Source organism: Bubalus bubalis, chromosome 21, assembly GCF_019923935.1.
Source record: "Bubalus bubalis isolate 160015118507 breed Murrah chromosome 21, NDDB_SH_1, whole genome shotgun sequence".
Classification (NCBI taxonomy): Eukaryota; Metazoa; Chordata; class Mammalia; order Artiodactyla; family Bovidae; genus Bubalus; species Bubalus bubalis.
In genome coordinates, this window is record NC_059177.1 from 60,562,442 (window position 1) to 60,588,947 (window position 26,506).

A 26,506-nucleotide genomic window follows, 5' to 3' on the forward strand; every position below is an offset into this window, starting at 1 on the left:
AAAGATTGAAGGCAGGAGGAGAAGCGGACGACAGAGGATGAGATGGTTGGATGGCATCACTGACTCAATGTACATGAGTTTGAATAAACTCTGGGAGTTGGTGATGGACAGGGAGGCCTGGTGTGCTGCAGTCCATGGGGTCGCAACGAATCGGACACGACTGAGTGACTAAACTGAACTGAACTGAGGCAAAAAGGGCCTGACTTCCTCAGCTCTACCTGACTCTGGTGATCCCAAAACCTCTTATTTAAAAATAGGAATTTTGCTTTGGCTAGATTTATACATCGAAAAAGGTCTGTGCTGAATGCCTTATACAAACTTTGAAGGCATAATAATTTAAGTCTGAAGTTACAGAACAGAACTTCCTAATAGAAATTTCCAGCTAGTGGAGAGGGGAACCCCATAGGGTCATGCCTTGAGAGCTGTGCCCCCTCCTTTGAGGAGTCCAGGGGCTTATATAAGACAAGGGCTTGCAGTCAGGACTTAGTGATGAGGAACAGAGGTGTTAGGATCTTGTCAAAAACAGTCCTTGGCTGGTGTCAGTAGCCCAGTAATTGAGTCTAGCAGTTCAGTGACTCTGTGGCCTTCTGATATGTAACTCCAAGGGGAAGGGAGTGTTGTAAGGGTAAGCAAAGGATAATATGTGTAACACTGTGTCCTTACATGGCAGGGAGAGAGACAGAGAGACACACAGAAAGAGCAGGCAGTATTTTAGAAGAGAGAATTTGCTGAGAACAGAGGACTGAGGTAGGGAGGGCCACTGATGAGACAGCGAGCAGACTTCCTGACTGACCAGTGTGGGGATTTTCTCCCCGGGACTTGGAAATTACGAACCTGAAAGAATGACACTTGGACAGTCTCTTGCAAGGACTGACAAGTTTCTTTCTGCAGTTAAGCCTTTTTATAGAAGCAGGAACAAAGAGCTTAGAGTATATGGCCAGCAGAGCACGTACGGGGTGAAGACATAATCAGTAAACAATATTTCAAGCGCAGCACATTCTAAGTGACCCATGTGTTTAGCCCATAACCCATTTTCTCAAGCAACATCTTTAGTGTTTATTATTAAATCTTGGCGCCTAGCATAGCTAAAGGCAGGAGATGTTTTTCAGCCAGCAGCACGCAAAGCCGGGGTACTTCTGGGCTTCCGCCATTTTCCCAAGGACCTTCTCCTACATGGCTATTTTGTGCTGCGCTTCCCAACAACCAGGAAGAGCTGACCCCTTTCATGGGCTTGCAGCCAATTGTTATGGTCTCAGGACAAAGAACGTTCCTATGAGATGGGATGGTGTTATCATTGGCTAGGGGTCTTTTGATTGCCCATATTCTTGCCTAATATGGAGATTGGAACTTGCTATTTAGGGACAGAATATGAAATGAAAAGTCAAGTGAAGTCACTCAGGCGTGTCCGACTCTTCACGACCCCATGGGCTGCAGCCCACCAGGCTCCTCTGTCCATGGGATTCTCCAGGCAAGAATACTGGAGTGGGTTGCTATTTCCTTCTCCAGGAGATCTTCCTGACCCAAGGACTGAACTTGGGTCTCCTGCATTGTAGGCAGATGCTTTACCGTCTGAGCCACCAGGGAAGTCCAAGGGACAGAACGACTCACGGCAAATGGAATGGCCCTTGAAAGTGGTTGCCTTGGAGCTTAACTAATTCTGGAAATATTGCCCTATGACCCTAGCGTGTGGTTCCACAGTTTACGCTTCAGAAAGACCACATTGGGATGGGGTGTGAGATGCACCGTGGGGGCAGGGAGCTTTGCTAAGGCCTGATGGAGGGAGCAGGCTTGAGCAAAGGTTGTGGCCGTAGAGGGAAGTCAGTGTGGTGACTGGCCATAGGCTCTGGAGGGGGAACTGGCAGTCACTGGGGCACAAGGAAGTGGGAAACTGGGAGGCCCTGGGTGTCTGGGCTCAGCAACCAGGGGAGGCTGGGCTTCTCCTGGGTGTGGAAGCAGCAGGATCACAGTCCTCTGAGAGGCCTCTTGACCCTGCAGGTGAGATGGGGATGCGGTGGCTGGATAGATGCACCTGGTCTGGGAGAGGGTCCAGGCTGGAAATGTCACTGGAATCGTTGCAAGAAGAGGAGAGGCCAGGCGGAGGCATGTGGATCACAGCAGACTCCACGCGGTGGCTGTGGTGCCGTCCTGGAGGAATCAACTCAGAGCCAGAAAGGGCTGGCTGTCAGGAGCTCAGCTTCTCTCTCTGTTGCTATAAAACTCCATGTCAGAGCCTGAAACCCTATTAGGAGACTTCTGAGCCCAGTGTTGCGTGGTTTCATCAAAGGGTGTGTGGCCATGCTCAGTCATGTCTGACCCTGTGGACTGTAGCCCGCCAGGCTCCACTGCTCTTGGAATCTTTGAGACAAGAATACTGGAGTGGGCTTCCATTTCCTCCTCTAGAGAATCTTCCCAGCCCAGGGATCAAATCCCCTTCTCCTCCGTCTCCTGCATTGGCAGGTGGGTTCTTTACCACTGAGCCGCTGGGGAAGCCTTTTCATCAAAGGATCCCTGGTGGAAAAAGAAATTACTACAAGCCCCGTTCATGTCCCAACTCAAGATGAATCATATCAGGGCACTGAGGCTCACAGCTGTCAGGGAGCTCCTGCCCTCAGGACTGGTCTCCTTTCTTCCCACCAGCTGCTGGCTAGAGGCCCAGGCACCCCCATCCTGGCTCCAACCTCCAGGGCCTGGGTTCTGGGACAGCTTAGGGGAAAGCAAGACCCTCACACTCCTGTACCTGCCTGGGGTCAAGAATGTCTTAAAATCTGCACCTCACAGATCATGGAGTGTTTCCAGCAGGTATGGGGGGGAAAGATGGGGTGTGAGGTTCCTACGTGTGCAGGGCCTTCCCACTGCAGACGTCTGTGCGTTTCCCCCAGCCAGTCAGCTCCCCACGTCATCTTCCCAGGAAGTCCGGATCCAGGTCACCAGGGCAGAGGCTCTCTTTCCATTTATCTGTAATTCTCAGTCCCACAGTGAGGAGCTTGGTGCCCATTATCTGCCGTTTCTCTCCGTGTTGCTCCTTTCCAGATGACGTGTTCAGAGGTTTGAGTGTTCTTAGCTACCACACCCTGGAAAGACCTCTGTAAAATAGAGCCCACTGTCTATGAAAGCTCCATTTTGCCTTTAGTCTACAGATTCTGCTCATTTCCAAGTTGTCAGCACCTTTTGCCTCGTCTGGTACAGTGAGGTTTTTCTATGTATTTGTTACAGTTAGATGCGATGTCACATTGTGTGTTCCACTCCTACACCCAAAACAACTAAAATCAAATAGATTATAATTGACCCTTGGGCTATACAGATCTGTGGGCTTAGACAGATGCATAGTGACAGGTATCCATTCTAAAGGATCACATGGACTCCTTTAACCACCACCCCATGATCTGCTTATTATCTGTGTAGCTTTGCCTCATCCAGGATGTCATTAATGGGGCCATAATGATGTAGGAGATAGCTGGGCTCCAGGTTAGACACTAGCAACTGGCCTCCTGTTTGCATTTCACGGGGCATAAAGAAGTGGGCTTCAGCTGGATACTCACAACTCTGAGCATTTCTTGAGACAAGAGATAGCTGGACTCCGGTTAAGGCATTTGCAGTCAGCCTCCGTTTTGCCCTATGAAATGGAAATAACAACAGAAACAGGGTAAATAGCCAGGGTTTGTCTCTTGTAAACATCTTAAAGTAACAGTCATGGCAATAGTCAAGGTAATATTCAAGGCAAGGACAAAGAGGGGCAAAGCCCTACGTGAGAAAAGGCTTCAGGGATTGCTGCTCCCCCTCTTTTGGGACAAAGGAGACACTACACGTGCACAGGAAGGCTTTTTGTGGGTTAAAGATCTGGGGACAATGCCGGGCCATAATGAGTTGCTTCTCCCAAAAATCTTCACTTTGAGATCCATCTTGGCTGAGGGGTGTGTGCACATCAACAGGAGGGTCCCAGTGTAGATCAGGTTGAAAAAGAAACCAGATAACTGGCTGAAGGAAGACAAAGACAAGGAGGAACTGACCTGTATGAATGACTTAACTGCCTCTTTACTCTGCTCCTCCTCCCCAGGGGGTTGCCCACACGCTTTCTCTCCCTTGCTTCTGTCTCAACTGAACAAATTATTTCTCTATGTGCTCTCCCACTTGTTGTTATGCTCTTTCTATAATAACGAATTGTATACTTGCGTTTACAGTTTCTGCCTCCGTGATAAATGCATTTTTCCCTGGGACAAAGAGTCAAGGGAAAATAGCTTCTAGCTCCTAGCTCTTGCTGGTCTGGTGTCTAGGATTCCTGGTTTTCATCCAGGCTGGCCAGGTTCACTTCCTGGGCAGGGAATTAAGATCCCACTTCCTGCCCCTGCTCACTGTGTTACCGAGTCCAAGCTCGCTCTGCTCGTGGCACAACAGGCCAATGAATCCGAGAGACAAGGTGTTGCAGCAAGGAAGAGACTTTAATTGGGGAGCCAGCTGACTGAGAAGATGCAGGCTGGTGCCTCAAAACATCCATCTTGTCAGGACCTGGTGGCCAGGCTCTTATGGATCAGAAATGGGAGCAGGTGAGGAAACAAAGCAAAAAGACTTTTCAGTCCTTGCAGATGTCTCCTAGAATGGCAAGCCTCAGGCAGGGGGATGTGTTAGTCTCACTTCCTTACAGTCCATCCTTCACAGGCGGGAGGCTCAGGTTGTCTCCCAGAGGCAGGCCATTATGTATATTTATAATAACAAAAAAGGGTTAAAGTCACAGAAGCAGATCCAGTGTAAATTAAAGATTAACCCTTCCTGGTTATAACTGCCGCCTCGTTGAGATCAATAGCATGTGCAGCTTCTTTAGACTGGATTCTTTCACTTAACAATATATGGGCTGATGGTTCATTCCTTTCTATTGCTGAGCAGTGTTCCATTGTATATGCTTGTAAAGAAAAACAATTTTCCTTCTGCCCTTCCAGATTCTTGGTATAGACTTCCCCTGTAAAAAATAAAAAACAGATTACCAGGAGAAAAACTGAAATTTAATAACCTGTATACCTCCTGTGAACTGTGGTGTTGGAGAAGACTCTTGAGAGTCCCTTGGACTGCAAGAAGATCCAACCAGTCCATTCTGAAGGAGATCAGTCCTGGGATTTCTTTGGAGGGAATGATGCTGAAGCTGAAACTCCAGTACTTTGGCCACCTCATGTGAAGAGTTGACTCACTGGAAAAGAGTCTGATGCTGGGAGGAATTGGGGGCAGGAGGAGAAGGGGATGACAGAGGATGAGATGGCTGGATGGCATCACTGATTCGATGGACGTGAGTCTGAGTGAACTCCGGGAGTTGGTGATGGACAGGGAGGCCTGGTGTGCTGCGATTCATGGGGTTGCAAAGAATCGGACAGGACTGAGCAACTGAACTGAACTGATACCTCCTGTATGGATTTTCCTGGTGGCTCTGATGGTAAAGAATCCACCTGCAATGCAGGAGACCTGGGTTTGATTCCTGGGTTGGGAAGATCACCTGGAGGAGGGAATGGCAATGCACTCCAGTATTCTTGTCTGGAGAATCCCATGGACAGAGGAGCCTGGCGGGGTATAGTCCATGGGTCGCGAAGAGTCGGACATGACTGAGCGACTAAGCACATGCCTCCTGTATATACAAGAGCTACCCAGAGAAAGTGAGGTACTCCCTTTAACGTTCAAGGCCATAATTTAAAATACTATCTTCAGATAAAAACAATAGTAGAAAGCCCTTGGGGGAGGGGAAGCCAGTTTTGGCAGGTTATCACGCAAAACACAGTAAAGAAGGGTATGATTGTTTGTAGATTTAAGTCAGGGCTCCCCACTCCAGTGTTCTTGCCTGGAGAATCCCAGGGATGGGGGAGCCTGGTGGGCTGCCGTCTCTGGGGTCGCACAGAGTCGGACACGACTGAAGCGACTTAGCAGCAGCAGCAGCCTCCATTGAAAAGAGCTGCTTGAGGTTTAATCATCCTATTTCTGGTGCAAAGAGGGGCAGCCCTTAAATATGGAGATTTCTCTGTTGTAAATGTCCTTCACAACTGAGGAATCTCCATACAGTTTTCTGAGATTCCTGTTTTTTTTTTTTTTTTTTTAATGAGACTGAAATATCCCTTATGCCAGAAAGGCATATTTTGGGGTGGTATATTCTATTTGCCCTGACATGGATGTATCCCACTTTGCTTGTGCATTCATCTATTGAAGGATATCCTGATTTGTTCAAGTTTTTACCTATTATGAATAGTGCTGCTGTGCATAATTTCATCCTTGTTTGAATTTGGAGATAGATTTTCAAAGCAGTTGACTAATACTGAGCATCCCAATGTGAGACTTCTTTAGCTTTGGAGAAAACTGCCCAGCTATCTTACAAAGTGGCTGTATGTGCATCCCACTGTTGGGGAAGCGCACTGACTGAAACCGCCCACCCTGCCAGGCACCATGAGTTGTTTTGTGACAGAAATTCCTGGTAAGGAACACGGAACTCATAAGCCACCGCCAACCGGAAGAGTTCAGGAAAGGTCGAAAGGAGACACCACATGTCCGACCACCTCCCAGAACCCTCGCTGGCATCCGTCTTGGCTGAACAGGGTGTGCACTGTTGTAGCCACGCTCTCCAGGAAGCAAACTCACTCAGAAGGACAACGCAAATAGTGGAGTGCAACTTATTACACTGGCCGGCCCAAGGCAGAGTCTCCTCTTAGCCAAGGACCCCGACCAGCCTTTGTGACAAACTTATATACCGTAAGTGCATGTGCCGAAGCCCACAGAGAGATACAATCAAGGCTAGCTATGGTTTATATGCAGTAAGTCTTAGTTGGATAAACAGGGTAACATATATCAATAGGCATTGTACAGATAATTTGTTTTGCTTTGGGGTGAATTAGTACACTCCCTTGGTGATGGGATGTCTGCGCACGAGTCCTGAAGGCCTTTTATCCGGGGGTCGGTTTTCTGATTGGTATGTCATCTCCATGGATACTGAGCACATAATTTAGTGTCCATCGGGTGAGCACCCAGGCATATAGTCCAAAGTTCACGGTGGTTTCAAGATGGAGACTGATTTTCAAGATGGAACCCATTCAGCCTACTTTCCTCCTTCAGCATCACCAGGAACGGCTCTGAGTCAGAATGATTGGCTAAAGACAACCCGGAAACTAACCCCATCACCATAAAACCGGAGACTGCGAGCCATGTGGCAGAGCTGTTCTGGATTCCCTTCCCCTACTGCTCTCTGCCTGGGCACCCTTTCCCAGTAAAATCTCTTTCTTTGTCAGCACATTTGTCTCCTCGGACAATTCATTTCTCGTGTTAGACGAGAGCCCAGTTTCGGGCCCTGGAAGGGGTCCCCCTTCCTGCAACCACCAGCAACGAAGGAGAGTTTCTGTTGTTCCTCAGCCTCCAGCAGTCGCTACTGTCATGTATTTGGAGCGCAGCAGCGCGAAAGGTGCAGTGTGCTATCTCATGATTTTAATTGTCATGCCCTAGTAGTATGATACTTTTGTATACTTTTTGTATGATATTTAGCATCTGCATATCTCCTTTGGCCAGGTGCTTCTGTTTAGCTCCGTACCCATTTATTTTTTTTTTTTAAACTGGGGCTGTTTTAGAGGTCTTTGTCTATTTTAGGTCCGAATCCTTTATTAGATATGTGTTTGCAAATATTTTTCTCACAGTTTGTGGCTTGTCTTTAGACTTTCTGAATAAGGTCTTTCAGGGGAGAACTCTTTAATTTTATAAAGTCCACAATATTTTTTTTTCTTTTGTATATTGGCTTTATCTGTGTTAAAACTCAAAGCTCATGATCTTCAGACCAAAGCCAAGGTCATGTATATTTTCTTATATATACATGTAATTTTGATTGTTTTGCATTTTAAATGTCTGTTAATGAATCTGAGTGAATTTGGTGTGAGTTTTACAGTTTGTGTTTGCAGTCATTTCATTTCATATGGTTTCCAGTTGATTGTTCTGTAAATGTTTTGGAGAAATCATAAGATATTCGTCTCTATTTCACTTTGAATTTCTTATCTGCAGCAGAACTCCACATATCTGCTCCACGGCCCCCTGGAGCCTGCTCCCTCTGAGATCCAGGAAACAGGAGGACCCACAAACTGAGCCCACCCCTCATAAATGAGGTCATACTTCACACTGTCTCTTCAGACTGTGTTCTTTCACTGAGTAATATACACGGGTGATTTAACCATGCCTTTTGAGGGTTGGTAGTTCATTCCTTTGTACTGCTGAATAATACTCCATTACATATGTATGGGAGGAAAAACAATTTTCACTCTGCCCTTCCATAATACAAGACAAATCACCAGGAGAAAAAACAGAAACATACCTCCTCTATGCTTCCCTGGTGGCTTAGTGGTAAAGAATCTGCCTGCAAAACAGGACAGATGGGTTTGACCCCTGGGTTGTGAAGATCCCCTGGAAAAGGAGTTGGCAACCCACTCCAGTATTCTTTCCTGGGGAATCCCATAGACAGAGGAGCCTGGGGGGCTACAGTCCATGGGATCCCAGAGTTGAACATGACTTAGTGACTAAAACAACAAATGCCTACTGTATACAGGGGAGCTACCACAGAAAACTGAGTCACTCCCTGAAATATCCTAAGCCACCACCTTAAATACCATCTTCAGCTGAAGACAGAAGTAAGACCCTGGGGAATGGGAGAAGCCAGTTACGGAAGGTCATCACGCAAGACACAGTAAAGAAGGGTACGATTGTTGGTAGACTTAAGACAGGACCTCTCCATCGATAAGTTACTTGAGTTGATTATCCTTCTATTTCTGGTGCAGAGGCAACCCTTAAATGCAGAGATTTCTCTGTTGTAAATGTCCTTCACAAAAGGCAACTGCTACTTTGTTTACTGAGAGTCCTCTCCCCGCTCCCCCCGGCCTCCCCGAAGCTAACTTAAGTAATCCTCACACAAGAGAGGCATATTTTGGAGTGGCCTACTCTACTTGCCTTCAAGTTTTTCACTATTATGGATAGTGCTGCTGTGCCTAAGTCCATCTTTGTTTGCATTTGGGCATGGATTTTTCAAAGCATTTTCTTAAATACTGGAAATAATGATTGTCAGATCCCAAGGTGAGGTTTGTTTAGCTTCAGAGAAAACTGCCCAACTGTGTTACACAGTGGCTGTGCATGTGTCCACCAGCAGTGAGGGGCATTCCTGCTGTTCCTCAGCCTCCAGTAATTGGTATTGTCATATATTTAGAGTTCAGCAGTCCTATTTAGAGTTCAGCAGTCCTAATAATATGTGTGATGTGATATCTCATGATTTTAATTTGTAATTCCCTAATGGTGTATGATGTTGAGCATGGTTTTGTTTTTGACTATCCGTATATCTTTTTTTGGCTGAGTGTCTGTTCAGATCTTTACTCATTTTTTATGGGATTGTTCAAGAGGTCTTTGTCTATTTTTGAGTCCAAATCCTTTATCAGATATGAGTTTTGCAAATACTTCTCTCCCAGATTGTGGCTTGTCTTTTGATTTTCTGAATAAGATCTTTAAGAATCAGTTCAGTTCAGTCTCTCAGTCATGTCCGATTCTTTGTGACCCCATGGACTGCAGCACACCAGGCCTCCCTGTCCATCACCAACCCCCAGAGTTTACCCAAACTCATGTCCATTGAGTGAGTGATGCCATCTGACCATCTCATCCTCTGTCATCCCCTTCTCCTCCTGCCCTCAATCTTTCCGAACATCAGGGTCTTTTCAAATGAGTCAGCTCTTTGCATAAAGTGGCCAAAGGATTGGAGTTTCAGCTTCAACATCAATCCTTCCAATTAATATTCAGGACTGATTTCCTTTAGGGTGGACTGGTTTGATCTCCTTGAAGATCAAGGGAGTCTTAAGAGTCTTCTCCAACACCATGGTTCAAAAGCATCAATTTCATGGCGCTCAGCTTTCTTTATAGTCCAACTCTCACATCCATACATGACTACTGGAAAAACCATAGCCTTGACTAGATGGACCTTTGTTGGCAAAGTAATGTCTCTGCTTTTTAATATGCTGCCTAGGTTGGTCATAACTTTCCTTCCAAGGAGCAAGCGTCTTCTAATTTCATGGCTGCAGTCATTGTGCACAGGCTTAGCTGCTCCACGGCATGTGGGATCTTCCTAGATCAGGGATTGAACATGTGTCTCCTGCATTGGCAGGCGGATTCTTAACCACTGCACCACCAAGGAAGTCATTCCCTTTCCTGTTTCCTGCCAACCTCCTACTTTAAAAAAAGACTAAAAATCACCTGTTTAGTAAGTTTCCAGGAGTCTGAGCTCTGAGGCCAGTGTCTGTGGCGTCATTCTCCCAAAGGCTTCAGATACTGGTCGGGCTCATGAGTCTGGCAACCAGGGCGGGTCTGGCGGCTGAAGACAGGCTTGGCCTCTGGAGCTCTGCCCTTACCGACTCACTCAGGGTCCAGACCAAGCTCTGCTTAGTCCTGGCAGCCAAGCAGAGCTGCACGCAGGTGGGGCTGGCACAGTTGTGGGGCCGCTGTGGTCAGAGTGGAGCATGCGGCACAGGCAGCTGGCTGTCCGTCCCAGTGACTGCTGCTGCCCTGTGTCCCCTAGCAGGGCAGTCACGGTGTCAGGTGAGGCCTGGCTGCCGTCGTGGGGACAGGACGGGACCTCAGACAGCTCACATCTCCCACCCCGAACGCTGCTTCAGATCGTGGCTTGTGGCTGCTGGCAGCCCCCTGGGCTGGGAGGCTTTTAAGCACCAGCCCCCTTGCTCAAGGTCAGCTGAGACCCCAAGCTCTGGGGTCACACACCATCCCTGCCACCGTGCAGGTCATCTCACTTCTGCAAGGGAGGGCCTGTGCTGGGCTGTGGGTGATGAGGGATTTGGGGATGTTGTGGAATGGCCCAGGAGTCAGCTTTTTGAGGGGAAGAGGGGAGGGAGGGGAGGGAGAAGCTTTGACCTGCTCAGCCTTCCAGGGGATTCCAGGCCCAGCTCTGGTGGGAGGTGCAGGTGAGAAGCCCTGCAAGTTTCTTCTGGGTCCCCACGATTTTTCAGTTGAAGCCCCTCTGCCTGCACCACCTCTAACTCTATCTCCTGTGGCCCCTGCCTAAAGCCACAGAAGATGGGGAGTCTGTACGGCTTCTCTTCCTGTAGGGAAACCAAGCCACAGACAAACGTGTTTCTTTAAGAAAGCATGAAAGAAACGAGAAAATAACAGTGGGTGGTTATGACTGACACGGTTCATGTAGAGATGCTTCGGAAGCCTGGCACAGGGAGGGGACTGAGGGCCGTTGCCCCCAGCCCTGGAGTTTGCACCCTCCCCCACCACCCTGTGGCCCACTCTCCCCTTGGTGTCTTCTGGTGAGCAGGCGGACTTCAGCCTCCTGAACCCCTTCTGGAAGGATCAGGACAGGGCAGAGGTCATTCACAGAGGGGAGGGTGTGGTCGACTCTTAAGAACGCCACTGCCTCCACCGTGTCGGGGCTCAGTTCTGGGTCTAAGCAAGCGTGGCTTCCTGGTGCGGTCCCCACCTTGACTCACCGGGGGAGGACTTTGTGTCCACCTTGTCCCCGCGTGCAGCCTGGTCACCCCGGGACCCGTGCTCTGCGCATCTTCTCTGCTCACAGCACACCCTGGGGTCCATCAGACTTCACTCAGGAAAGGGAAGTGTAGGATGAATTATTCCATAGTTAAGAATTTCAAGGTCGTCACAGCATTGACCAGAGCACGTGGACACAGGTACGAGGCCCGTGCATAGAGAAGCCGCGATGTGGGCTTCAAGGACCTTCCATGTGGGGGTGGGATGGGGGCTGGACAGGGATTTCCTGCACACACGGCTCCAGGCTCTGTTCTCAGGAGGGTGGACGACTGTCGGCCCTGCCTATCTGTGGAGGGGCTCTGGGGCTGCCCAGCTCAGCAGGAACGGCAGTGGTGGGAAGGGAGGTCGCCCTCCCTTAGCACCCCTGACCTCACACCCCCTCATCAGAGCAGCCGAGTGCCTAAACGGCCCCTTCCCCGTCTAGCTCTGAAGACCTGGAAGGTGTGGGGGCTGAAGGACATGCAGAAAAGAAAATTCTGTAAAGCAATTATCCTTCAATTAAAAAAATAAGATTAAAGAAAAAAACACACAGAACAGCAGAGGCAGGGCTTGCATTCTCAGCCAGCCTCTGCCAGATTCCTCCTGTGCTTATGCAACTGATCAAAATGCTGGTGCTCCCACCCTGTATCACAGATGAGAATAGAGACACAGATAGGCTGAGCATCTTGCCCCAGGTCATAGAGCTGCTGAGGGCAGGGCTGAGAACTGGACCCCTGTGGTCGAATCTGGAGTCCAGATGCTGTGATGACCCTGAGGGAGTGGCAAAGACCAGATGGCCCACGCTGAGCCAGGCACACACACGCACACACACTTACGTGCATGAGGCCTTTGCTTTGAGGCTACAGAAGTCAGAGGAAACCAGAGGGCAGCCAGGAGAGGCCAAATGAGAGTCAAGGTCTATAAGGAGGAGAGGCCACACTTCCCAGGAGGCTGGGAATTCTCTTCCCTGGTGAGTCTGTCTCAAACCTTAGATTCCTCTCCCTGGACCCAGGAACTGACTGTCCAGTGACCTGAGTTGGCTCCAGAATTATGCCTTCCCAGGGGTTCAGCTACCAGTGGACCCCACAGCTGTCAGTAATAAGGGGGAAACGAGTACATAGTCTGGGCTTCAGATTTGTTTGGAGACAAAATTTATTAGGAGTACAAAAAACCACGAAGGCAGTTGGCATGAATATCTCCAGAACACTTAAGAAACCCTCTGCTGTTTATCTACCTCCTCTCCTGTCATGAAAATGGACTGTCTATTTAATCAATTAATTCTGTGCTTATCACACTCTTTCTTTAAAATATTTATTTATGTGTTTATTTATTCAGCTGCTCTGTGTCTTTGTTGCAGCATGTGGGAGCTAGTTCCCCAATCAGGCGTTGAACATGGGTCTCTGCATTGGAGTCTTGGCCCCTGGACCACCTGGGAAGTCTCTCCTCATACCCTTGGGGACAGTAACGGGCCATAGACCTCCTCTGAGGCCCCCTTAGAGCTGAAGCATGGGGTGGCTGCAGTAATTCTCCTGTGGCTAAGATGTGGTTTGTTGGTCATGACTCACTCACACTCCCTGCAAACACAGGGCTACTCCCCTGTGTGTGTCTTCTGGTGTCTGTTGAGATGGGACTTCCGACTGAAGCTTTGCCCACACCCCCTGCAAACATAGGGCTTCTCCCCTGTGTGTGTCCTCTGGTGTCTGTTGAGATGGGACTTCTGACTGAAGCTTTGCCCACACACCCTGCAAACATAGGGCTTCTCCCCTGTGTGTGTCCTCTGGTGTGTGATGAGACTTGACCTATCCTTGGATCCTTGCCCACACTCTCCGTACTTGACTTTTATAATCCCTGAGACCCCTGCCCCCATGAATAATTTTCCTGTGTCCTTTGGATTCAGTTTCTGGCTTGTGCTGGGCTCTTCTGTGATTCGCTCATGCACCCCAGAACCCCCCACTTGTCCTCTGGGTGAGTAGGAGGAGGCCCTTGAAATCCTCTTCAGCCTTATGCTTTTCAGCAAAGGTTGGGGCCTATCCTTGGCCTCGCGACCCTCAGGTTTGTCACTTGGGCTGTGTGGATTGGAATATCGCTGCTGCTGATTTTGATTGTCTGGGCAGGGATCCTCTGGTTGGAGTTGGTCTCCTATAGATGGCCTCAGGAGGGTCTGAGAGGGGTGATTGCGTTGGACATGTTGGCTGAGGAACTTCTGACTGGAGAAGGCCAGAGGGCAGGAGGCACGTGGGTGGATCTTGGGCTTCGGTTCTGCTGAAAGAGGAAGCTTTTGGTCAGGTAGCTGGTTTGCCACGGTAAGGCCACCCCACTGATCATCTAAGTGTTGATGGTGTGCGATTTGTCTCCCATCAAGTGTGTCTTTACAGTCCACTTCTCCATCCATTCTTATTCTCCATGTCTACAGAAATCCAGGAAGCATGTGTCAAGGGCCTTTTCTACTTATCACCCAGACTGGGGACCTTCCAGCAGCATCAGAGGCAGAGGAGGATCTGCAGGGACCTTTCCCTGCGTGTACGTATCTGAAAAGTCATGTCACAGTGGCCATGTGACACTGAGAGATAAGACTTGATGACTTAGGGGGAATCCCCCTGAGCGGCTCCCTGGGAGGGGAAAGGGTCTATTAAGTTAGGGGCGCCTGGCCTGGAGCTCTCTGCATGTGGGAGGCAGCACAGTGGGTGGTTAGAGCAGGTGTGAGTAAAGCTGACTTTGCGGCTCCTGGTTCAAAGAGCAGCCTTTGTGTCGATCTCTGTAGGAAGTGGGTTTCAGACTGGGTAAGACCGAGCGGCCCAGGTCCCACTGACTACAGGTCTCTGGCTCCTGCTGCCCCAACTGGTTCACAAAGTGCTCCTCTCTCAGTTTTCCATAAATCAGAAAGTAAAGGCATGTCCTTTCTCCAGCCTCACCAGTATTCACACATCATTTATTTCACTCAGTCTTAGCCCATTTAATATGCACTAGGAAGTCCTGTTTAAAAATACATCTCCAGCCAGACTCCTCACACCCTCACTCCCAAGCATCTTCAGCCAGCGCACTCTCCCCTCATGTCTGGCAATGAACTGACCTGTGAGGGGACTCCCCGCTGCTGTCTCTTCCCAAAAATGAACCAAAGCATCATCTTAGCACAGAGAACATGCCAGTTGCAGCTGAAAGCCTCACGGTTGTTCTGTGTCGCCCAGGAAGACCCCTGGGGCCTGCACATGGACACGGGCCCTGAGGCTTTCCTGTCCCGTCCAGCCTCCTTCCTCTCCCTCTGTGCTTCCTCCTGCGACCACTGGCATGGCCTCTCTTCCCGGCCCTGGGGCTGTGGCACGGGCTGCTCCCCTGCCTGGAATCCTTTCCCACAGGTGTTATCTCTGCAGAGACCCTGCCCACCATCCTGCACCACACCCCACCCTCTGCTCACGCTGATTGGAGGCGCTTTTCCTGCACTGGTTTTCCTCGGCGCACCAGCCCCGTCTGGTATGAAGCCCATGCTGCCCCAGGGCAGTGGTTCTGTCTGTTTCGGTGCGTGGAGCCCTGTCTGGCACAGAGCATGAACTCACATGACAACAAACTGAAACAGAACTGAATACAATCACTGCACATGTGTCGCTTAGAAATGGGGGGAAATGAGGAAGAAACAGGTAAGGGGAGAGAGCTGGTAAGTGCCAGAAAACTTGCTTTTTGCTTCTAAGCCTTTCAGCAGAATGTGATGTTACATATTTTTTTTTGCATAAAATATTGAAAATTAGAACTAGCATTTTTAATATCAAAATCTTTCCTAATAGTCATAGGAAATGAATCATATTCTGAGGCATTTTAATTGCTATTCGACTGACTTTGGACTGGATTGTACTCTGCTTCGGAATCAGACCAGGGAGGCTCCCCAGGATGGGGTGGGGCGCTGGAAGAGGGGTGGCGCTCACCTCTCCCGGCCGCGAGCTCGCTCTTCCCGCTGCTGTCCCGCTTGATGCTGAGGTCCCAGCCATACTCGTCCCCGTACCAGACCAGCAGCTCACAACTCGGCCTGACCACTTGGCAGGTTCCATAGAAGATCTGCCCGTGATACTGCAAGGCCACCAGGTTCTGCTCCTCATCGTCCCGGGTCCAGTTCACATACCTGGGGTCAAGGCCGGGAAAGCTGACCTTTTCCAGTCCTGTGGCCACTGCTGAGTTTTCCAAATTACCAGGCATATTGAGTGCAGCACTTTCACAGCATCATCTTTAGGATTTCAAATAGCTCAGCTGGAATTCCATCACCTTCACTAGCTTGGTTCATAGCGATGCTTCCTAAGGCCCAGTTGACTTCACACTCTAAGATGTCTGTCTCTAGATGACTGATCAAATCATCATGGTTATCTGGGTCATTAAGATCTTTTTTGTATAGTTCTGTGTATTCTGCTTATCTTAATTCTTAATATCTTCTGCTTCCATTAGGTCCATACCATTTCTGTCCTTCATTGAGCCCATCTTTGCCTGAAATGTTCCCTTGGTATCTCTAATTTTTTTGCACACGTTCGAGTATTTTAACTGGGATGGGTGGAGAATGTTCAGGAGCAGCTAGCCTAGGGATCAGGCAGCATTTACTTCAAGATGCCTCTGTGTGGTCCCCCAGCTTCCCACTGAGGAGCCTCCTTGTGGGAGTGGGGGTGGGGGCGGGAGTGTGGAGGAGGGTGGGAGAGTGGAAGGGCTGTTGTCTGCATGTAAGTCCCCACCCCCACCATCTTCAGAATTGCTCATTGGTGTAGCAAGCATCCTAACTGGGTTTTCACCTGTGTAACTGGTGGGTTCTTAATGAGCAATGTGAACAGTGACATTAAATGTCCTCAGTCAGGACTAGATACTTACTACACCACGTGACCAGGTGTAAGAACCTGGGGAGGCATGTGCAGCCAGTACCCCTAGGAACAGGGTTCAGACTTGATCCCTCAACATTTTGGGGTCCAGCCACTGCTTTAGCATTTCTCAGGGCCCAGTGCTGACTCTAAGGGTTCTATAATCCATCCTCCATCTGCCTTTAGTGAGACCCACACTTCTAGGATCCTACAGAGCAGGGCCTGTGTGAGTTCTCTGTGGCTTCTCTAACAGACGACCACATGTTGGGTGATTTATAGCAAGAGGAGTTCATCCTCTCCTCATCCTGGAGACCAGACACCTGAGATCAAGGTGGTGCAGGGCTGAGGTCCCTCCAGAGGCTCCAGGATAGGGTCCTTCCTGCCTTCTCCAGCTTTGGGGCTCCAGGGGTCCTGGGGCTTGTGGCCCCCTCTGTCCCATCTCTGCCTCCATCTTCACGAGCCTTCTCGTCTGTGTCCTCTTTCATCTCTTTTAAGGACTCTGTCAGCTGGATTGAAGGTCACCCTAACCCTAGATGACCTTACCTTGAGATCCTTAACTACATCTACAAAGACTCTTTTCCCAGATATGGCCCTGTTCTCATGTTCTGGGGGGGGGCCCATCTTTTGGGGCCACCATTCACCCCATTATCTGTATATAAAATAATTCTCATTTTAGGAGATCACCACAGGCCAATATAGATGGGCACAGACAGCAGCCACACAGGTGGGATCTGGAGAGAATGAGGATCCTGGAGTCACCTGGAGCGGATCAAGGCCTGGCTTCATCAGGTGAGGGGAATCACAGGGAGGAGCGGGGCATGGTCTTGTTCAGGCTTCAAAAAGACTATGTTGGGTGGGATGTGAGACACACCGTGAGGGCAGGGAGCTTTGTAGGGCCTGATGGAGGGATTAGGCTTGGGCCAAGGCTGAGGACTGGAGAAGGCAATGGCACCCCACTCCAGTACTCTTGCCTGGAAAATCCCATGGATGGAGGAGCCTGGAAGGCTGCAGTCCATGGGGTCGCTAGGAGTCGGACACGACTGAGCGACTTCACTTTCACTTTTCACTTTCACGCATTGGAGAAGAAAATGGCAACCCACTCCAGTGTTCTTGCCTGGAGAATCCCAGGGATGGGGGAGCCTGGTGGGCTGCCATCTATGGGGTCGCACAGAGTCGGACACGACTGATGCGACTTAGCAGCAGCAGCAAGGCTGAGGGTGTAGAGGGGAATTAGTGTGGGGGTTGGCCATATGCCCTGGAGAAGGAGCTGACAGTCCCTGGGGCACAGGGAACTGGGAACCTGGGAGGCCTCCGTGTTACTGAACCAAACTTGAGTCCACACACCTGAGTGCAGTAAAGCCAGTTGCCTGACGCCAGGTGCAGTGAAGGAGAGTGCAGCATTAATTGTAAAGGCACCAATACGTGGAGACAGGTAACTCGTGTCCTAAACCCTGAAATCCCTGAGGGCTTCAGGAAAGCAGTTTTACGGGCCACACGGTGGGGGAGGGGGGGGTCACAGAGTATGTGATTCACTAGTGCACGGTTCTCTGGTTGGTGAGGTAACAGGCAGCTAACCTCACAAATCCTCTGGCACTGGACACTCTGGGGGTGACGTGTTCATGCTCATCAAGTAGTTAACTTCTTCCACTCAGTGGGGCTTTTAGCAGCTGTAAAACAACTCCCTGAATGTGCCTCAGATACAATTATCTCCATACTTCAGAGAGGTGTTACAGCAGAGGATATGGGATGGGGTCTGTTCTGGTAGGGCCCCATAGGCTCCTGCTCAGTTACACCAGGTGTCTGGGCTCCGCAGCTGGAGAAGTTGGGGCTGCCTCCTGGGCATGGGGAGCAGCAGGATCGCAGTCCTCAAGCGGCCTATTAGTCCCCAGGATGAGATGGGGAGGCCGTGGATGGACAGATTCACCTGGCCTGGGAGAGGGGTGCAGGCTGGAAATGTCACTGGAATCATAGCAGGGAGGAAGGGGAAAGGCCAGGAGGGGGCAGGTGAGTTATAGCACCTACGTGCAGGTGATGGTGGTTCTGTTGGACACAACTCAGAGCCATAAGGAGTGGTGGTCAGGGGCTCAGCTTTGTCCTCTTGTTCTTTGTTTATCTGTAACTTCCCACTCCTGCAGCGAGGAGCCTGGCCCCCAGCATTTGCATTTGTCAGCTCTTTTCTCCTCTTCAGATTACGTGTACAGTGGTCTCAGAATCGCTAGCTACTGCACTCTGGGACCCGCTCCAGTGTTCTTGCCTGGAGAGTCCCAGGGGCTGGGGAGCCTGGTGGGCCGTCTATGGAATCGCACAGAGTCAGACACGACCGAAGTGACTTAGCAGTAGCAGCAGCACTCTGGAAAGATCTCTGTAAAATGAAGCCCAGTGTTTACGTGCAGGCCGTTTTGCCTTTTGTGTATCTATTCATTCATTTCCAAAGTCAACACATTTTCCCCATCTCCTACAGTGAGAGATCTTTTCAGTGCATTTCTAATGTGGTTAGGTTTTGTTGCATTGTGTGTTCTGTTCTGTGACTCTCCTACACCCTGAATAACTATACTTGAGTAGATTGTTTGATCCCTTGGGCTATACAAATCGACGAGTGTAGACAAACGCATAGTGACAGGGTCCATCCTAAAGCATCACAGGGAATACTTCAGCCCTCTTCAGCAGATGATCTGCTTATCATCTATGTAGCTTTGCTTTTCCTAGAATGTCATAAATGAAGTCATACTCCAGACTGTATTCTTTCACTGAGTGATAGCACATGAGAGTTAACCATGCTTTTCAAGGTTTGGTGGTTCATTCCTTACTACTGATGAGTAATACACCATTGCATGTGTATGGGAGGAAAAACAATTTTCACTCTGCCCTTCCATAATACAAGACAAATCACCAGGAGGAAAAACAGAAGCCTACCTCCCCTATGCTTCCCTGGTAGCTTTGTGGTAAAGAATCTGCCTGTAATACAGGAGACTTGGGTTTGACCCCTGAGTTGGGAAGATCCCCTGGAGAAGGAAATGGCAACCCACTCCAGTATTCTTGCCTGGGGAATCCCATGGACAGAGGAGCATGGCGGGCTACAGTCCGTGGGGTCACAAAGAGGCGAACATGACTTAGTGACTAAAACAACAAATGGCTTCTGTATACAGGGGAGCTACCAAAGAAACCGGAGTCACTCCCTGAAATGTCCAAAGTCATCACTTTAAATCCCATCTTCAGCTAAAAACAAGACCCTGAGGAATGGGAGAAGCCCATTATGGAAGGTAGTTACACAAAACACAGTAAAGAAGGGTATGATTGTTTATAGATTTAAGTCAGGATCTCTCCATTGATAAGTTACTTGAGTTTTAACTGTCCTTTTATTTCTGGTGCAAACAGGGACAAGCCTTAAATGCAGAGATTTCTCTGTTGTAAATGTCCATCACAAAATGGCAATTGCTACTTAGTTTACTGAGAGTCCTCTTCCGCATCCCCCCCCCCACCCCCCATGGAAGTTGACTTAAGCAATCCTCACAGCAGAGAGGCGTATTTTGGGGTGGCATGTTCTACTTGCTTTGACATGGATATACCCCAATTTGATTATGCATTCATCTGTTGAAGGATACCATGATTACTTCAAGCTTTTAACTATTATGGATAGTGCTGCTGTGCCTAAGTTCATCTTCGTTTGCATTTGGGCATGGATTTTTCAAAGCAGTTTCCTAAATACTGGAAGTATGATTGTTGGATCCCAAGGTGAGGTGTGTTTAGCTTTGGAGAAAACTGCCCAACTGTGTTACAAGGTGGCTGTGCATGCATCCCACCAGCAGTGAGGGAGCGTTCCTGCTCTTCCTCAGCCTCCAGCGATTGGTATTGTCATATATTCAGAGTTTAGCAGCCTAATATGTGTAGTGTGATAGCTTGTGACTTTAATTTGTAATTCCCTAATGGTGTATGATGTTGAGCCTGTTTCTGTTTTGTACTATCTGTGTAACATTTGGCTGGGTGTCTGTTCAGATCTTTACTTATTGTTTATACGGTTGTTCAAGAGGTCTTTGTCTATTTTGTGTCCAAATCCTGTATCAGATATGAATTTTGCAAATAGTTTCTCCCAGTTTGTGGCTTGTATTTTGATTTTCTGAATGAGGTCTTTCAGAATAGACATCTTTATTTCTATAAAGCCCACAATATTTTTCTTTTGTGGACTGACAGCTTGTGTGTTAAAACTCAAAGCTCATGATATACAGGCCAAACCCAGGGTCATGTAGATTTTCTATGTTTATCTCCACAATTTTGATAGTTTCAAAATTTAAGTGTCTGTTAATAAATTTGAGTGAATTTGGTGACTACATTTCATTCTTTACAGTTTCAAGTTCATCATTGCTTAACTATTTTGGAGAAGTTTTGGATATTGGCAATATTTCAGTCTGAATTTCCAGAGTTTAATGGACCTAGCAGAACTGCCCCGAGGGGCGGAGTCTCCACTTAGCTGAGGGAGGCTTGAGCTGCAGTTCCCATTGGCTGGCCCGGAGCGAGGAGCCCGCCTCCCCGACCCACCCCGACCCCCAGCGGAATTCCAGCTCTGCCTGAGCATCTGGCTACGTGTGGCTGCTGACGGGAGTCTGGTCTCCTCAGGACCTGCTCAGGCTTTGGCCTTGGGACACTGTGGGGTTCACTTCAAGCTGGCAGGAGATGGGTCTCCTCAGGACCATTGGTGTTTCGGCTTTGGAACATTGTGGGGTTAGTTCAGGCTGAATGGGTGTCCTTCTAAAGCACCGGGAATAAACATGATGCCCCAGGAAGCTGTATCACACTCTGTTTTGCGTCCCCCGTGCCTGGAACTGGGGCCGTGCATGCTCCAGTTAGAGACGCGTGTAGGCATGTGGTCTTTGGAGTTAATCAGAGCAACTAAACGGAAGAACGATCCAAATGACTCCCGACACTGCCAGTGCGGTCGTGAAGGGAAAAGGCTTGAGCCGCATTGCAGGACTGGAATACGGAAAGTGTGCGCTAGCTTCCTGTACTCGCGTTCCAGAACACTTCCAGAAGGACCGAGGGGATCTCCTAGGCCCTTACTAGGAGAACAGAGGCCGTGAACCCGGCATCCCCAGCGGCGTGGGCCTGGCCGTCCCTGCGCAGCTGTCTCCTGACCGTCGCGCAGGGGCCTTTCCACGGCGAGTTCCCCTGTTCACAACGGACGGTGGAGCAGCCCCTCTGAGAGGCTGGACCACAGTGGGAGCTGCTGAGCAGCTCAGGTCCTGGGGAGGCTCCTGTGAGCCACAGGTCTCAGGGGGAGGAGTCAGGAGGAGACAGAAGCCCAGAAGGGCGAGGACCGAGGGAAGGGCCTTAAAAAAGCTAAATTCCAGATTCCCAGGAACCAGGTGTTTCCACTTTAGGCGGTGAGTCTGTGTGTCAGATGTCTGTCCCGGCGCCTGCACATGGGCTCCTGGAAGCCCTGGGCGGCTGCATGTGGCCCAGGGACCCCGTGTGCCCGGCTGTCACCACGCAGTGACACTGCCCGTGTGTCCACACCGGACTGGTGGGAGAGGACCCTCCTCCAGGCCCAGAGAGTGGGCTGGGAAGCAGGAGGACTGGGATGGGGTGGGGGCCTGCTGTGCCCCCAGTTCTGGCTTTCTTTGCGCTAAGATCCTCAGGACCTGCTGGTGCTTCAGCTTCCGTCAGCCTATGCCGGCCCTGCCACCAACAAAGAGTGAGTTTTTTCCATGCATTTCTAAGTCATTTAGACACTCCATGTCCTAAATAACTAAATTTGAATAGATTATGATTTACTAACTGAGGTCTAAAGGTCTATGTGTTTATACAAATGCACAGTGGTAGATATTCATCTGTAATGTCAGTTCAGTTCAGTCGCTCAGTCGTGTCTGACTCTTTGCGACCCCATGGACTGCAGCCCGCCAAGCTTCCCTGTCCATCACCAACTCCCGGAGCTTACTCAAACTCATGTCCATCGAGTCGGTGATGCCATCCAACCATCTCATCTGTAATGTATTAGATGGAATATTGAACCTCCTACCTCATAATCTTCTTCTAAGTCTGTTTAGCCTTTTTCAGAATGTCATATAAATGGGGTCATTAGTGTGTAGACTGGATTCTTTCACTTAGCAATATACATGTAAGAGTCATCCATGGATTTTGCTTGGTTTGATGGTTCATTCCATTATATTTCCGAATACTATTCCATTGCATGTGTATTGGAGGAAAAATAATGTTCCCTTTATATTTCTGTTTTCCTCATTGAGACTTTCCCTCACAATGAAAGGCAGATGAACTGGAGGAAAACAGAAGCTTAGTACCATGCATACCCCCTATATGCTTGTAAGGTACCTAGGAAAACCTGAAATGGCCCAAGCCTGTAACTCATGTGCTATCTTTAGCTAAGAACAAAAGAAAGATATTAGGGGGTGGGGTGGGGGGTAGCGGTGGAATGATTTGGGAGGTTTGGAGGCAAAGCACAGTAATCAAGGGTGTGGATAGTATGCAGATTTACATCCAGGCCATCTCCATGGACTAGCTTCTCTGAAGACTTAGTTATCCTTCCATTTCTGGTACACAGGTGGAGACAGCCTTACAAGTAGAGATTTCCCTAATAAATATAAATTTAATTCCTAAAAGGGAATTTTCAAACATTCTCCTGGATCTGCTGTTTTTTTAAATGTCAGTCCATAATGATCCTGGTGTCCAAAAGACACAAGCTGGGGTGGCATATTCTGCTCCCCTTGATGTGTATGTGCCCTAATTTGCTTATGAATTCATTTACAGAAGAACGTTCTGATGTCTTTCAGTTTTTAACCAATTTTTAACCCAGAATAGAGCTACTGTGCATTATTTTCTGCTAGTTTTTGTTTGAACAGTTTTTCAAAGCTGTTGTCTAAATACAAGAGGTGTAGTGTTGCATCCTAGATGAGTCTGTTTAGCTTTGGAAAAAACTGTCAGACTGTCTTCCAAAGGTGGCTGTGCATGCATCCCACCAGGATCCTGAGTAGGTTTTTTATGGTTGTTTACTGTCAGTGTGCCCTCTGTGGCCAGGTGTTTCCTATGGTTGTTTATTGTCTATGTACCCTTTGTGTCCAGGTGTCTGTTTCAGTCTTTACCAATTATTTATGTGTTTGTTTTCTCTAGAGTTCTTGGTATAACTTGAGTTTACATTCTTTATCAGATATGCATTTTTTAAAAATATTAATGTTTGGCTGTGCTGGGTCTTCGTCGTGTGGGCTTTTGTCTAGTTCTGGCGAGCAGGGGCTATGCTGGTTGTGGTGTGTGGGCGTCTCACTGTGGCTCCTGTTGTTGTGGGACACAGGCTCCGGGGCTCATGGGCTCAGTAGCTACAGCTTCCAGGATCTAGAACACAGGCTCAGTGGTTGCAGTGCGTGGGCTTAGCTGCTCCGCAGCATGGACAGGGATCCAACCTACGTCTCCTGCATTGGCATGAAGATTCTTTAATACTCAGCACCAGGGAAGCCCTCAGCCGTGTTTTAGATTCTAGTTTGTCACAGCTGTATCTGGTGAGAGAGGCCAGTATCAAGAGGCCTGGGAGCTGGGGGTGCTCAGCCACAGTTCTGGCTGTGCCATTGAAAGCTTTGGGGCCTTTGGTGAGCTCCTCAACTTTCCTGGGACTGTTTCCTCTCTTCAAAAATGCCCTGCTGTTGGACTGTAGCCCGCCAGGCCCCTCTGTCCATGGGATTTCCCAGACAAGAATACTGGAGTGGGTGCCATTTCCTTCTGTACAGATACACATTTGGAAGATATTTTCTCCTGGTTTGTTGTTTTAATGCAGGAAGGGGGGACCCCTTCCATGGCCTGAGAGTGGGCTCTTGTCTGACACTTGGAAATGAATTGTCTGAGGAGACATGTGCTGTCAAAGCAAGAGATTTTATTGGGAAGGGCTGCCTGAGTGGAGGGCAGGAGGGTGAGGGAAGCTGAGAGAACTGCTCTGCCATGTGGCTCACAGTCTCAGGTTTTACGGGCATTGGGTTAGTTTCTAGTTTGTCTCTGGCCAGTCATTCTGAATTGGGGTCCTTCCTGGTGGCATATGCATCACTCATCCAAGGTGGATTCTAGTAAGGAGGATCCTGGGAGGTTGGTAAGACCTGCGGATTGAAGTTTCCTATCTCCTTTGACCTTTCCTGAATTCTGGTTGGTGGTAGCTTGTTAGTTCCTTGTTCTTACCCAGGACCTCCTGTTGTAAGATGACTCCTGCAAGTGGTTTCTCTGGTGCCTGGCAAGGACGGGCAGGTGGTTTTGGTTAGTGGTTCCCCTAACACTTTGTCCTTTCGTTTTCTTGAGTAAGGCCCTTTACAGAGTGAATGTATACATTTTTAAAAGTCAGTGTTTTAATTAATTTATTTAAAACATTTTGTATATTGGCTTTTTTGTTGTGTTTTAGAACTCATCACCACACTCGAGGTCATGTAGATCTTTTGTTGTTTTCTAAAATGTTTATAGTTTTTAATTGAAATGTGGTGTCAGTTGCAAAGTTTGTGTTTATGTTCCTTTCATTCTGTATGGTTTTTAATCAATTTTAATCAATTGTTCCCCAGCCGTGTGTTGAGCAGGGTCATGGAGATTTTTGGCTCCATTTCAGTTTGGGTTTCCAGTCTGAGTGCTCGCAGCAAAGCTGGTTCTGGGTGAGCCCTCTGGGGTCTATGAGCGCGGGGCTGCCTGCTCTTCTCTGGTGGCCTGCTTGGGGCGCCAACCCCTCCTCTGACCTGTGGGGACAGGACGTTTGCCTTCAGACTCAGCTCGGTGACCAGCTGGTGGGAGCTTTGTCTCCTCAGCACCATCAGGGCTTGGGCTCCTGGATAACGGGGCTGCATCCAGGCTCAGAGGACGGGGGGTTGCCTCAATGCCCACCAGCAAGGAGTCACTGCAAGAGGGAAAAATGAGGATGAAGTAGACGTTTCCTGTGTCCAGCTGAGCGCTGACCGGAGGTCCATCTCAGAGCACTCGGGGGGTGGGGGGTAGGGGAGAGCTCCATGTGCAAAATGGCGAGTTTTTAGTTAGATTTCTGTTAGATGATCTAGAGGATGCCCAGTGATGTTCTTTGGTGTAGGTGGCCAGTTTTCTGTCACTGTTTCTTGAAAGGACTGTCCTTTCCTCTTTGCACGTTCCTGGCTTGATTTTCATGAACTGTCCACATACATGTGGCTTTATTCCCGGGCTCTCTATTCTTTCCTCGAGTCCCTGTGCCTGTGTTTGTGCCAGTTCCTCACTGTTGTGGTTACTACAGCTCTGTGATGTGGTTTGAAGTCAGAGAGGAAGATGCTTCCAGGTTCATTCTTCTTTCTCAGAGTCTTTTGGGCTGTTCAGGGTCCTTAGTTGTTGCAGAATATTATTAGGAATATTTATATTTCTATGAAAAATACCATTGGATATTATGAGTACAGTGCATTTGCTGATGGCTTTGGTTAGAATGGACATTTTAATAACTCATTTTTCCAGTGCACGAGCATGGACTATTTTTCTGTTTATTTGTATTTTCTTTGGTTTCTTTATCAGTGCTTTCTAGTTTTCTAACTACTGGTCTTTTATGTCCTTGGTTAAGTTTTTTCTTAATTTTTGTTTCTGATTGTTACTAGTGTATAGAAACACGACTGATTTTCGTATATTGATTTAGATTGTAAATTGTGGTATTTTATATGATTGTAAATTGATTCCCAAATTTTTCAACTTTACTGAATGTATTCTAACAACTTTTTGTGAAGTTATGTGGGAAATTTTATTTGTAAATTCCATGTGGACTCCTTCAAGGGCAATGAGCATCACAGCTTCCCTTGAACTCCTGGCCTCTATAAGAAAGTTTCAAGCCTGTCTGATCTGATTTTCTTTTGTGGTATTGACATGGTTGTTTCGAAAAATAATTTACTTTTCAGTAACTTAAAATGTGCAGGAAACTCTTAATAATGGTAAAAAAATACTCACATCTGCCACATCACCTAAAACACTCCATGCGTTTTATCCAAAATGGGCGCATTCTCCTGTGGAACCAGCACATAATCTCCAAAATCAGGAAATCATATAGTTTCTACATTATAATGTAATCCACAGCCCCACTTCCACTTTCAGCAATTGTCCAATTGTATGAAAATATCTTTTTCCCATCCTTATCCAATATTTTTTGACTGTTACTGAGCTTTTCAGACATTTGGACGAACGTGGTAGATGTAAAGCAGACA

General features: G+C 48.4%; 1 protein-coding gene and 1 long non-coding RNA gene across 7 annotated transcripts in view; one reads left to right on the forward strand and one right to left on the reverse strand.

Annotated features, from left to right (window-relative positions):
- Positions 1 to 12,648: 12,648 nt before the first annotated feature.
- LOC123330954 (histone-lysine N-methyltransferase PRDM9-like) lies at positions 12,649 to 16,556 on the reverse strand. 2 transcript variants are annotated; one of them, XM_044933698.2, is made up of 2 exons: positions 15,429 to 16,556; positions 12,649 to 13,776 (listed from the first exon to the last, which is right to left on the reverse strand). In XM_044933698.2, exons 1-2 carry the CDS (start codon positions 15,694 to 15,696, stop codon positions 13,103 to 13,105), a joined length of 942 nt encoding a protein of 313 aa, XP_044789633.2. In that variant the 5' UTR covers positions 15,697 to 16,556; the 3' UTR covers positions 12,649 to 13,102. The 2 variants fall into 2 exon arrangements, with proteins under 2 accessions (XP_044789633.2, XP_044789634.2); XM_044933699.2 differs by having other exon boundaries at positions 12,649 to 13,773; positions 15,429 to 16,555.
- Positions 14,591 to 26,506, forward strand: part of LOC123330955 — a 31,605-nt gene continuing 19,689 nt past the window's right edge. For 3 of the 5 annotated variants that reach the window (XR_006547309.2, XR_006547312.2, XR_006547311.2), the window contains exons 1-2: positions 14,591 to 15,146; positions 17,014 to 17,126. This is a non-coding gene — a long non-coding RNA (uncharacterized LOC123330955). Of the gene's footprint in view, positions 15,147 to 17,013; positions 17,127 to 19,483; positions 19,598 to 20,679; positions 21,116 to 26,506 lie in introns of those variants that run through there. The other 2 variants (XR_006547308.2, XR_006547310.2) reach the window with 2 other exon arrangements.

Excerpts from the sequence above, each read along its gene's own strand:
- LOC123330954 (XM_044933698.2), bottom strand. The coding sequence starts at position 15,696 with ATGCCTGGTAATTTGGAAAACTCAGCAGTGGCCACAGGACTGGAAAAG. Across the intron at positions 13,777-15,428 it reads CGAGCTCGCGGCCGGGAGAG|CAGAACCGAAGCCCAAGATC; the intron begins GTGAGCGCCACC and ends TTCCTCTTTCAG.